Here is a 12864-nt window from a genome sequence, read left to right on the forward strand (position 1 = left end):
GCTACTAAATGCTGCTCGATGGCAGGCCCTTTGCAAAGGTTAACTGGTAATCTTGCAGTTGCTGATTGCTCTATGTATGTGTTACATCGATAATCATGATGTGCTATTTTGCCCAGATAGTGTTAAATGTGTAAAATGGTGAAAATAATCAAGTAATACTGCCACAAATTATGCCGCATAATTTGCCTTTTCTTGCCGCATAGTTCAGTCACATCGCACACATCATTTGGTCCTCCTCTGCAACATAATTCCAGAATTACTGACTAAAACAAACAATTCTCTTCTGCTTTAAGAACTAAGACCGGTTTCAGAAGTATCACACACAAAGAGAGGAGTTTGAAAACAGACTTGTTTATTGCCTGGATGGGTTCTGGATCGGTCCCCGGATACACAGTCCTCTATTCCATTGTGACATTAAACAGTAACAGTCCACAGGTCATCCCTGAGTAGAGAAGCTCTATTCCCACGAGAGTTCAAAGGTGTCAATGCCAGTTCACTGTATAAAATGTATAAATAAATAGTTGGTTTTCAGTAGGAAAAGGTTGGGATCAGCACAAGCGGCCTGGTCATGTCCATGGAGCGCTTAGCACTTGACAAGAGCCTGGAACTCTGTGAAAAGAACAGAGGAATGGGTGTGTTAAAGTCTACAATCTATCTTGCAGAAGTCAGTTAAATACTTTTTATGCATGCTTGCAATGAACACACTGAAAATTGTAACATCTCCAAAAAGCTCTCATAAAGTTGTGCAAAACTTGCTTTGTCTCATCCCAACCTTGTAAAATCTCACCTTTCTCCAAAAGGACAAGGCACATAAATGATATTTCAGCTAGCCATTAATAATTTATGCTGGGAGCATTTTATTATTGTAAGATTGCAAATGGTGTCACCAAATTCATTTATTCTGTGTTTTTTTCCTTCGGCGAAAGAACCCACAGAATTTTTCTGAATTCCAGTCTTTCGTGATCTTTTGTGATGTTAGGTCATGTTGTATGGGGCGGTGAAAATGTTGAATATTCCACAAATATCATGGAGTTCCCAAAAATGACAAATTTTACCCAGCCGAATAAATGTGGGAAAATGTGGCAACTTGTTCGGCAAACACTTTTTTTTAACAGATGGATTTATAGTTTTTCTGAAATGTTTCGCCAAGCTCCATATGTTATCTATATTTACGCATCAAATTAACAAATCGACTGAAATCTGATGATTCTCATTTGTTTCACAAGTGGTAATTGTTTACTTGGAGTTCCAGTATATAGAACTAGGATAATCAGGACTTCAACACTGGCATCTGTAGCACAGGGCTTTACAATGTAAACACTTCTAGCGCATGAAAAAAAACAGTATGTTTCCATGCATTCGTTCAAACCTTTATTTGATGTCAATTTTGGCCTCTTTCAGTTTTGTGAATTCTAATTCTATTTTCACAGTTCATGCATGGCTGGTGCGAGAGCTGTAGTGCTCTAGGTGAAGTGACATTTTGACACACCCGTCCATCACAATGGGGCTATGTTGTTCCCCAGCTGGTGGTACTCTAGGTGGCAGCATGGTATCACAGCTAAATCATCAGCCGACCTTAGATGCAATTTTAAAGGAAAAGGGTGCATCCTAGTTGCTGAGTATATGTGTCTTGATCCAAGGTTGCCATATATCTGCCACACAGTAGGTAAGGAACTGCATAGCTGGAAAAAGGGATTTTCGAAGATTGAGTGCATGGGAGACAGAACAGCCAGAGTAAAGGCTCTGACTTGGGGCTTGAGGGGGGTTAATCTTCTGCACAAGTCCAACTTCCATTCTCTAAGATGCCCAAAGGCACTACCTACTGGGAGACCCTTAAAGCCAAAGGAGGGGAGGGGTGAGGGGTTACAAGACAGGGACTAAAAAGAGGGGGGGAGGAGCCAGGTCATGCCCTGCCTTATTTTGCTTGAACCCACATCCAGCTATTGTCCTCCATTGTGCTCTTTCCTATCCTTCGGCTGAATGCAATTGCACAGCAGATAGAGAAATGGGAAAAAGGGGCAATGCTCTGCATTTCTGTTGTCAATAACATCTCACTGTCTTTTCTCTCCCCAGCATTGCCTCTTCGGAGGGCCCTTAACAGGATGCAGAACTACAATACTGCAGGGAAGTGGGAAGTGGAAGAAGGAGCACTGCGGTACCATGCTTCAAACTCAAGTCTTTTATACCACCCACCCCTACTCTCCCCTATGTCCTCATCCCTGCATTGCCGCACAGTAGACCTTTAACACAAAAAGGTACTACCGGGGAGGTACAAGGAAGGGGATGAAGGAAGTATGCAGTCCAGGTGCTTACTTTCCCTTCATTGCTTCTGGACTGACTTTTAGCAGAACAAATGTGCATGATGACAGCACCCATGAATGTAGTGGGAAGAGAGTGGGGAGGCAGGTGGATGAGTGAAAGTGGACAGTTCAAGACCTTTAACTATCCAGAAGTAGCGCGGTTTACCATCTCCATTTACAAACCAATTAATTTTTACATTTCTAATATCCTTTGGAGCACCTTGGGGGGGACATATCCCTTTATGATGATGTTATCTCACATTCCATAATGGATGTCCTTCTAGCCATCTTTGATAGGCTCTCGTAGCACACTTTTAGTAAAACATTTAGCTTAAGACATTGCATTGGAATATAATTGATCCAATGCCACAATGATCCATCATCAGGTTCTGAACAGTTCCCAAATGCAATATGGCCAGTTTTCCCAGTAAACCTCTATAAGTAACTTGGTTTTGGCGCTTACCATCAACTCCGATCTTGCCATCACCATCAGAGTCACCAGCTGCCAAAAAGGTCTTGGTCTCGGCATCAGTCAGAGCTCTTGCACCAGCGGAGAAGTTCTGCAGGAACAGTCTGGTGGGAAAAAGAATGAAAAGAAAGATGTCAAATTGAGAGCCGGGTCTCAGGCCTGGGGTAATCCAAGTCTCACACCTCACCAGCGATGCCCCTGTTTCTATTCTGCAAATTCTGGAAACTTGCTGCAAATTTGAAATCCACAAAGCAAAAATCCTCGGAATATTCATATGGTGAAGTAGTTGAACTATGCCCCTTGATATCTAAGAGGCCCTGGGTAAAGCCTTGCTGTTGCAGATTAGTGCAAAATAGCCATATCTCATCCCTTTCTTTTTCTGACACTTAAAGAGACGGTGTCATAATTGTGCAGAGAGAGTATTACAATCCTGCCGAGGGTTGTGGGGGGGAGAGTGGACTAGACAAAAAACATTACCCATTAAGAAAAGTAAGACCATGCCGAGCATTTAGCAGATGAATATGGACTTCTCTCTTCCCCTTCCCTTAATTCGTGATATTTTATTATTGTGTCTAATGTCCCCTGTTGTTTACCTTGATGCCATGCATCTGTTTTTTTACAGCTTTTCTTATTTGTTTTCTCATTCTCCTCTTTAAACGTTTTCTGACATTTTACCCTTTGTTTGGTTCCCCTCTTATTAGTTTGTTCTGTTCATAGTTTCCACCTAATGTCTTTTCATTACATCGTTTCCCTTTTCATTCTTTTCTGGCCTTCTTTCATGTTAGTTCAGCTCCCTCCAAATCCCTTCTCTCCCAGTTGCATACATATGTTGTTAGTCTTTCCTCGGTCTCTCTGATAAATGCCCCTCCTCCCTATGACCTCTACGGCCTCTTTGTCTGTGATTGGCCCACACTCACTTCAGTTCATCCTCCTCAACGAATCCGCTCCTGTCCTGGTCAATGATCTCGAAGACCTGCTTGACCTGGTCGTGGGACTTGCTCTTCAGGCCGGTCTTGGCGAAGAAGGACTTGTAGTCGAAGGAATCAGCAGCTAGGGGGCGGAAGCAACAGACAGCAGGTGTTACAAACATCGGCAGCCCACTTCAGGCTCTTGTAACAAGAGGATGCGCTGGGCAGCACCGTGCTTTAAATGTGCAGGTGCTGTCCGGTACTGAGTACCTGCACTTCTTCCATTTGAAATGGAGAGTACCTGCACTCATCATCACTGCTGCTATATATTTAAAGGGAGAGCAGCAATTTGTAATGTAAATAGTGAGAACCTGCACTGCTATATTTCAATTTAAAGCGCTGGTGGGGAGGGAGGTTGTAGGTATAGTAGGGCGGGAGGCGCTGGAGAAAAATAGAACAGGAGGAAATGGAGAGGAAGAAAGTGAGAATGATTGGCATAGAGAAAATGAATGGCAGCGGAGAGGCTGGAAAAACCTGACGCACCAATCAAAAGAGCAGAAAGAGTAAATGAGGCAGCGATACACTTGGAAAGCAGCGAGACACAGAAGGAAGGACGGAGGCGGGGGGAGACGCTTGCCGCCACAGGGAGACAAAAGGGATTTAGACTAGGGAGAGACAAAACATGATGGATGACGGTGATAGGTGCAGACTAGGGGTGGCCCAAAGAGTATTCGTCTCTACTCATCCTTCAGTGCGTGTTTCTTCTAATCTCGTTCTCTTTTTGTATTTACCTTTCTCTGCCCCTCTCTTATTTCCACCTCCCTCAGCCTTGCAGATGCTAGGCTTCGAAAGAGGGGCCTGGGGAGGGATGGAGACAAAAGTGCGGGCGATGTGGAGAGAGAGATGGGGGGAGAGAAAGCGAGGGAGAAAGGGACAGCGAGAGAGAAAGATGGAGGGAGAGAAGCGATAGAGAAAGAGACAGCGAGAGAGAGAGAGATTGAGTGAGAGAAAAGGAGGGTAAAAGAGAGAGCTAAAGAGATAGAGAGAGATGGAGGGAGAGAAAGGGAGAGTGAAAGAGAGAGCTAAAGAGAGAGCGAGATGGAGGGAGAGAAAGCGAGAGAGAAAGAGACAGCGAGAGAGATTGAGTGAGAGAAAAGGAGGGTAAAAGAGAGAGCTAAAGAGATAGAGAGAGATGGAGGGAGAGAAAGGGAGAGAGAAAGAGACAGCGAGAGAGATTGAGTGAGAGAAAAGGAGGGTAAAAGAGAGAGCTAAAGAGATAGAGAGAGATGGAGGGAGAGAAAGGGAGATTGAAAGAGAGCTAAAGAGAGAGAGAGATGGAGGGAGAGAAAGCGAGAGAGAAAGAGACAGCGAGAGAGAGAGATGGAGGGAGAGAAAGGGAGGGTGAAAGAGACCGCGAGAGAGAGAGATAGAGGGAGAGAAAGAGACAGCGAGAGAGAGAGAGATGGTGGGAGAGAAAGGGAGGGTGAAAGAGACCGCGAGAGAGAGAGATGGAGGGAGAGAACGCGAGAGATGAAGAGAGAGCTAGAGAGAGAGAGATGGAGGGAGAGAAAGCGAGAGCTAGAGAGAGAGAGAGAGATGGAGGGAGAGAAAGCGAGAGAAGGCGAGAGCTAGAGAGAGAGAGAGAGATGGAGGGAGAGAAAGGGAGGGTGAAAGAGACCGGGAGAGAGAGAGATGGAGGGAGAGAAAGGGAGGGTGAAAGAGACCGGGAGAGAGATGGAGGGAGAGAAAGCGAGAGATGAAGAGAGAGCTAGAGAGAGAGAGATGGAGGGAGAGAGAAAGGGACAGCGAGAGAGAAAGATGGAGGGAGAGAAAGCGAGAGAGAAAGAGACAGCGAGAGAGAAAGAGATTGAGTGAGAGAAAAGGAGGGTAAAAGAGAGAGCTAAAGAGAGAGAGAGAGATGGAGGGAGAGTGAAAGAGAGAGCTAAAGAGAGAGAGAGCTAAAGAGAGAGAGAGAGAGATGGTGGGAGAGAAAGGGAGAGTGAAAGAGAGAGCTAAAGAGAGAGAGAGAGATGGAGGGAGAGAAAGCGAGAGAGAAAGAGACAGCGAGAGAGAGAGATGGAGGGAGAGAAAGGGAGGGTGAAAGAGACCGCGAGAGAGAGAGATGGAGGGAGAGAAAGGGAGGGTGAAAGAGACCGCGAGAGAGAGAGAGATGGAGAGAACGCGAGAGATGAAGAGAGAGCTAGAGAGAGAGAGATGGAGGGAGAGAAAGCGAGAGCTAGAGAGAGAGATGAGGGAGAGAAAGCGAGAGAAGGAGAGAAGGCGAGAGCTAGAGAGAGATGGAGGGAGAGAAAGCGAGAGATGAAGAGAGAGAGATGGAGGGAGAGAAAGCGAGAGATAAAGAGAGAGAGAGATGAGAGATAGAAAGGGAGAGAGAAAGCTAAAGTGAGAGAGAGATGGAGGGAGAGAAAGCAAGAGAAAGTGAGAGATTGAGAGAGAGGGAGAGAAAGTGAGAGAGAAATCGAGACAGAGATGGAGGGAGGAAGAGAAAGCGAGAGAGAACGAGGGAGAGAGAAAGAAAAATAGAGAGCGATAGAGGGGGAGAGAGCGGGCGGAGGAAGAGCAGAATGGCTGTGAGGAACCCGGGAGGGGTCAGTGACTCGAAGGGAGGGCGCCAGAGAGGGCGGTAGAACTTGAAAGTGAGACAAGCAGTGAGTCGCTTAGAGAGAGAGGCTACAATTCCGGGAAAGACACGTGGAGTGTATTGAAGAGTGCCTGGGAGTGCGAGGGAGCCGAGGACAGGGAAGTCTTGGGGAGAGACATGAAGACAGGATGTGTAGGGGGAGCCAGGCGCGGAACTGCAACTGGCATACATGAAAATTGTTGAGTGTTTTCTGCAGAGAGGCCAAGGATTGGATGAGCATTTGTTCTAATATGAACACCCTTTGGACCCCCTGACAAGTACTGAGAGATAGTCACACTGCCTTCAGACCCTGGTGGTTCCCAAATCTCTCCGTGTTTTTGCCTTTAAAGTAAAGGAAATTAATACTTTTTAATTACTAGTGGGTCTGAGAGGCGGATGGGCACACTTAAAGCCTTGGCTGAGGAACAATGTAGAGCAGAGTGAGGGAAAGGCAGACTGAAACTGGGCGATTAAACAACAGGCTGGACGGCAGAGTGCAAGGGCGAGAGGCCAAGGAAAGACAGGGAGAGAATTGTGGGATGGCCTGAAGAGGAAGTGAGTGAGGAGCACACATATTGAGATGGGAAGGTGGTTAGAGACTCTGTGGGATCACAGGTAAGGTGCCAGCAGGGGGCGCTCGGGAGCTCGGGCCTACCTTGGCAGCTGGCCAGAGCAGCGGTGATGTCAGCCTCGTTCAGGATGCCGGAGAAAGCCATTTTAGAGCTGAGGGGGGAAGGAAAGATTGAGGTTAAACACGTTGTCATCAGTAGGACCGCGCAGAGGGAGGCACACATTTCAGTGACATGTAGTATCGCCCTGTTGTTGGCACCCTTGGACCAGTAGGGGGCGCCAGCACGATCAAATCTGGCATGGCCGCAAGAGGAATGCAATGCACCCAAAACCCAGGCCGGGGCAACAGGAAGGCAGGAGCTTCCAGAGATAACCGGCCTTGTTGCTAGAATGGAATAAAGATAAATGGGTCCAGTGCTGTCTTTTCAGCATTTGGTTCTGGGAGGACCCAAACACCCCCCCGCAAGACCCCCTTTCCCCCAACCGAATGCCGAGGCAGAACGCTGGCCTCGTTTGCAACTTGGCGTTGGCAGTAAACAATTTCCATGGTTGTTTTTTGGTTTCCACTTAAAAGTAGTTTCAAAGTACTGGCCTTCGACCCCTACCCAGCCTCTGTACCTCATCGTTTCCAGGGCCCAATATTTCCGGAGCTGACTGCTTCCGGCACCCATTATTTTAGCAATTTACTTTTCCCGGCCCCCAGGAGCCCAATTATTTCCGTATCTCATCATTTCCGGAGTCTATTCCCCCTCTCGCGGCTGCTTGCTGGGGCCACCGAATGGTTTCCGGTAAGATGTCGCCGCATGCTCAGCTCCAGACTCCAGGCCCCCTTGGCCGCAGCAGAGTTCGACCAAGAGAGACCACTCACCTCGGGTGATGGGATGCGCTGCTGAAGTGAAGAGAAGATGATAGCTGAGGCTGTGGCCTTCCTCGTCGGAGGCTCGGCCTTTTATACCCCACGACCAAGACGCAGCGCCATATACAGAAGCCCCCTTGCCACCGGAGACCCCAAGGGAAACCATAGCTGCCCTGGGTTTGCTGGCTTGTCAAAATGATATTTATAACCCCGAGAAGTGCACACTGTGCTGTCGACAATATGGAGACGGTCCGCGCCTTACAAAGTAGACCCCGGGCCTGCGCCTAATTATAGGGAACACATGGATATTCGCGCGTGCCTCGGATTCTCCCAGGAACAAAATGCGAGCGCTCTAGTAAACGGTGCGGGCCCGTGAAATACAATTATACTAGTCCCTAGAAACAAGAAGTGGGCGCTGATATGAAACCAGAACATGGTCAACCCGCAGATTAAACTGAAGCTCGTGCGCCATATTTACAAAGAGCCACTTGGCCAAATGCACGGAGTTTAAAATAATTTAGGGAGCTCACCGCTTTAGAGTGTTTGTTTTTACAGGGAACACGAAACTGTTACAATCTGTGAGGAATCTCTCTTTGATATCACAGTGCACCGAATACTTATGTCACTTAATGTTATTTAAGTGTAACATGCATGTTGTAGCTAAGCTGTTGTTTGTTATCGGTGACACTGTTATTTACTTGATCCCAATGTGTGGTCTTAAACAAATCGTCAGAACTGCTGGCGTTTCATTTCCCTTAGGTGTCAAAATAAGGAGCTTGCACAAAACTAGCAAAATGCATACATTTTTGACTTTATGTGTAAAGGGTTATTACATTAAGTTTTAATAAAAAAATCTGAGGTCGGGCTCCGTTAACCGTGCATTGAAAAATGCGTATGAAACAAGTTTTGAAAAAAGAAAAACAGGTAATGTACAGAAGCCGATTGTCATCCTAAAGCACAGCTACGAAATAAAAGAAACAGGCAATATGTCGGAAACTTCTATTAAACTATTATTAATGAACAGGTGTCGACGACATTCGTCAGTTTGTTTCACAATATTGTTACAGTCGTAGTAGACCAGCAGGTGGCGCTAGAGGAAGGCTTATCCGAAACCAGGGAGTCCTTTCTCAGGAAACACCGAATGATATTTCTGTGCACGGGAATCCGGTAAGGGCGCCTATAGTGCCTGTCCGCCACATCCATTCATCAGCCGTTTCATAGGCAGCCTGTACAGTATTACTGCCGGGCATGTTAATAACATTTGTATGGCCATCATAAGAGAAGGGTTGAATATGAGAAATTCACCCCCCTCAAAAACCCTAGGAAAATACAAATAAAATAATCAAAAATTATATCTACCATTTAACATTTCTATGATCCCACAGATGTCCTAACATTTCTATGGCCCCACATAGTCCTAAACTGTCTCATAAAACGTACACAGGCAACAGATACGCAAAAATAACAGAAACTACATTTACTTGTACTATTTAGCATTTTATGGCTTTACATAGTCTTTGAATCTTTCTGGAAATCTTTTTTTTACAATATATTTATTTTTATTAACCCCTTCACTGCTAGGCCTTTTCTCTCCCTGTACTAAGGAAAGGTATCAAAAGTATTGAACGTCTCCTGGACACCAGAGCAAGGCCCATGATTGTTCCTACCTCATTTATTATCTCTTTACTACGTGTTGCCCTCCAAATGAATTATTTTGTGCACAAGGGTGTATATCATCAACAATGCTGTGGGACCAGCATGGGAGCAATTTTTGCTCCCAACCTGGCGAATATTTATATGGACCAGATTGAACGAACCTTTGCCATTAATGATTCTAATCCGTATCGTACCAACATTAAATGTTGGTATCGATATATCCATGAGATTTTTCTTGTTTGGAGTGGTACCACTGAAAATTTTAATGCTTTTGTGACATATTTAAATGGAATTCAACAACATCTTACCTTTACGTCCACAATTCAAAAGGACACTATTGCCTTTCTGGATCTTAACATCATGAGCGAGGGTGACAAATTGATCACCTCTTTACACAGAAAGGAATACATTACTTTCGTATAAAAGTCACCATCCAAGAGCCCTAAGAGATGGCCATCCCTTCGGGCAGTGTTTGCGCATTCGTCGCAACTGTGCCCGGAGGGACGACTATATGAGGGAAGCAGGAATTTTGAAATCTAAGCTACTCAGTAGAGGCTACCCAAACAAATTGGTGAAGAGATCACTAAAACGCGCGTGGTATTGTCCACGCGAAGAACTTTTAGTGACACGCCCGAAAAAAGACATGCAGAAGATTGTATGTGTTACCACTTTTGGCACACATACAAATAAGATCCGTAGTCTAATAATAAAAAACTGGCATATCATTAAGAGCATTGATTCATCATTTGAGGTTCCACTGTTTGCTTATAAAAGAGCTAAGAATCTGAAAGATCACTTGGTGAATTCCTCGAATGAAAAGACAAGATATGCAACAGTTACATTGGAATCGGTATGGGGCCTGCCACCTTTGGTGGGTCACCATCCATGTGGGAATTGTGTGGCCTGCCCCTTTACGTCCAAGACTACTACGTTCCATCATGGGGAAGTCACACATACACTGGGAGCATTCTCAAATTGCAACACACGAAATGTTGTGTATTGCATATGGTGTCCCTGCGGGCTGCCCTACATTGGGCAGACGCAACAGCCCATTAAGGCAAGGATAGGCCAACATCGAAGCAGGATCAGAGAATCAGTCCTGACAGCACCACTTGTAGCGCACTACAAAGATCACAACCATACTGCAGATCAAATCAAATGGCAGGTTATTGACAACATAACCATGCCAGATAGAGGAGGTGACATTTCCCAGATTCTACAACGTAGGAAATGTCATTGGATCGATAGACTTGACTCTATTAGTCATGGTTTAAATTTTGCGGATGAATGGAGAGGATATGTGTCCAATATTATCAATTAGCCTCCCTACATGGGTCTAAAATTGATGTGCTGCAGCTAAAACAATAGTATAGAGGCATATACCCACAATTGCCCTGGACATGCTGATGAAAAGTTTGGGTATGTCTGGATTACTGTGATTGCACGTTTGACAATGAGTTAGTTGAATATATGTGCCTAGATCTATATTACTGTTCAAACTATTTTCGTTTTAATGTGTAACTGTTCATTGCAATTGTCTTTTCATATATAATTGATTGAACATTATGAGGAATAGAATTGTAAATATAATGTAGACATGGAGTTTTCAAGATATTCAGAATTTTGTGTATTGTATTTTTAAATTCTAAAATGTTGTAATTTCACACTTTGCTCACGTTGTCACACGATATACAATATTTGTTTCTAATATGTCCCCTTGTGGTTCAAAAATACCACACTTGGTAAAGTCTTTACGTAAAGAATCAGCCCGTGCTCATTCACTCTGCATTCTACTGCTGGACCTTGCGAGGATTGAGTTTTCGTGACTCTCCCCGTTAGGTCTGGTAATAGTCTTAACCGGAAGGGAAGGCAGACGCCTCTCAACAGATCAGCTGAGAGTAACTGCGGTACGCTATCGGGCGCCACGTTTTGCATGTAAACTTCTATACTACAGCGGCTCAATGATATGGCCAAGAACGCGCATGTGGTTAAATCATTAATGACGCGTTCTCCTTACTTTTTCTCCAACAGGCATCGTCCTGTATATAATATTGATTTCATCCTCGAAATGCCATATTAAGACGTGGGTGCATCGTGTGCTATCAGGCGCCACTCCCATGCTTTCAGGTAAACTTAATACACTATACTAGTTTATCAGGCTGACAATAGACTCGAATGGAGGTAACAACTAATGGCGCGTTCTCTTGAATTGTGTTTCTAACAGGCATTGTCCTGTATATAATATCGAAAACGCTATTACGTGTGTGCACCATAGCCTTGAGTCTCTGACCACTACAGTGGTGAGTACTACGCCTGCCCGTATTTTATTTATCACATACAATGTACCATTGTGAAAATGAGCAAACCTGTAGTTTCTCTAATTTGCTTTCCAATTTCTTCTTGTATACGACAACAGTACCAGGCTGGGCTACCTGTAAGTCATTTTTTCTTCACCATGCATGGGTGAGAACAAGTTATCACTCAGGTACTTTGGTCCCTTGTCCATATACTTATTTGATTAACACTGTCACATACCATACTTACTCCCACCTTGTCCTTTTTAATTGTAGATGTCCCTCAATGCCCTGTCCTGATGAGACCCGTATCCCTGAGGGTCGAAACGACGTCTACGCCACAAGGAATTGAACCAAAAATTAGTGCCTAGGATTGTGCATAGACACTAAAACAATTATTTATTTATCAATGCTTTGGTCATTTTCCTTCTTTTTAGTCATCCCATGAGAAACCACTGTGCTTGTATTTATTTTTTGCTGTTTGTATTGTTATTTTTGGTTTCACACGTACACTTGCACCCCCTTGTTTTTGTCTTCACATGACTATGTGACAAAGTGAATATGATTGCATAATCATGCAACCAATGTTTTGAAGTATAAAAACATTATTGAGATCTATCTAATTTGTTTGTGCAATTCTTTTTGACATCCCTGCCAAACCTCTGTGTTCTTAGAAATTGCTATTAAGCTATATATTGAATATATATTATATAGTATTAAACCACAGGAACCGTTGTTCAATTCAAATGGGGAGGAAAGATGTGGAAATGTGTTTGTCTTCCTTTTGGTCTTTAGTTGGCCAGTGGCGTTTCACAAAAGTTCAACGTCCAGTGGTGTCTTTTCAAATGGAACCCGGTGTATGGTTGATTATATATTCAGATGATATTTTGACTGTGGACAAAGAGAAGTCAAAAGTAGAGGACTATATGAATATGGCAGTGAGCTTACTAGAAAGTTTTGGGTTTGTGGTGAACAAATGGATGCCATGTTTTGTTCCAAAACAGGAAAGGCTTCCCAAGGAAAAATTGAAAAAAAAATAAGGAAGGCGATTCGGAGGATGTTGCATCTAGATTGGATTTCTCTGAGTATGTTGACGCGTGTGGTCGGTCTTTTGTCTTTAACGATTCAGGATATTTAATGGGGCCTTTAAATCATTGGGCATTACAGAGG

At 44.4% G+C, this 12864-nt stretch overlaps 1 protein-coding gene across 1 annotated transcript; it reads right to left on the reverse strand.

Annotated features, from left to right (window-relative positions):
* Window positions 1-335: 335 nt before the first annotated feature.
* Window positions 336-7972, reverse strand: LOC147684758 (parvalbumin beta-like). Its single transcript, XM_086940610.1, has 5 exons — window positions 7757-7972; window positions 6974-7041; window positions 3687-3819; window positions 2764-2873; window positions 336-609 (listed from the first exon to the last, which is right to left on the reverse strand). Exons 2-5 carry the CDS (start codon window positions 7032-7034, stop codon window positions 584-586), a joined length of 330 nt encoding a protein of 109 aa, XP_086796736.1. The 5' UTR covers window positions 7035-7041; window positions 7757-7972; the 3' UTR covers window positions 336-583.
* Between the last annotated feature and the right edge of the window lie 4892 nt (window positions 7973-12864).

Source organism: Lissotriton vulgaris, chromosome 10, assembly GCF_964263255.1.
Source record: "Lissotriton vulgaris chromosome 10, aLisVul1.2, whole genome shotgun sequence".
Taxonomy (NCBI): Eukaryota; Metazoa; Chordata; class Amphibia; order Caudata; family Salamandridae; genus Lissotriton; species Lissotriton vulgaris.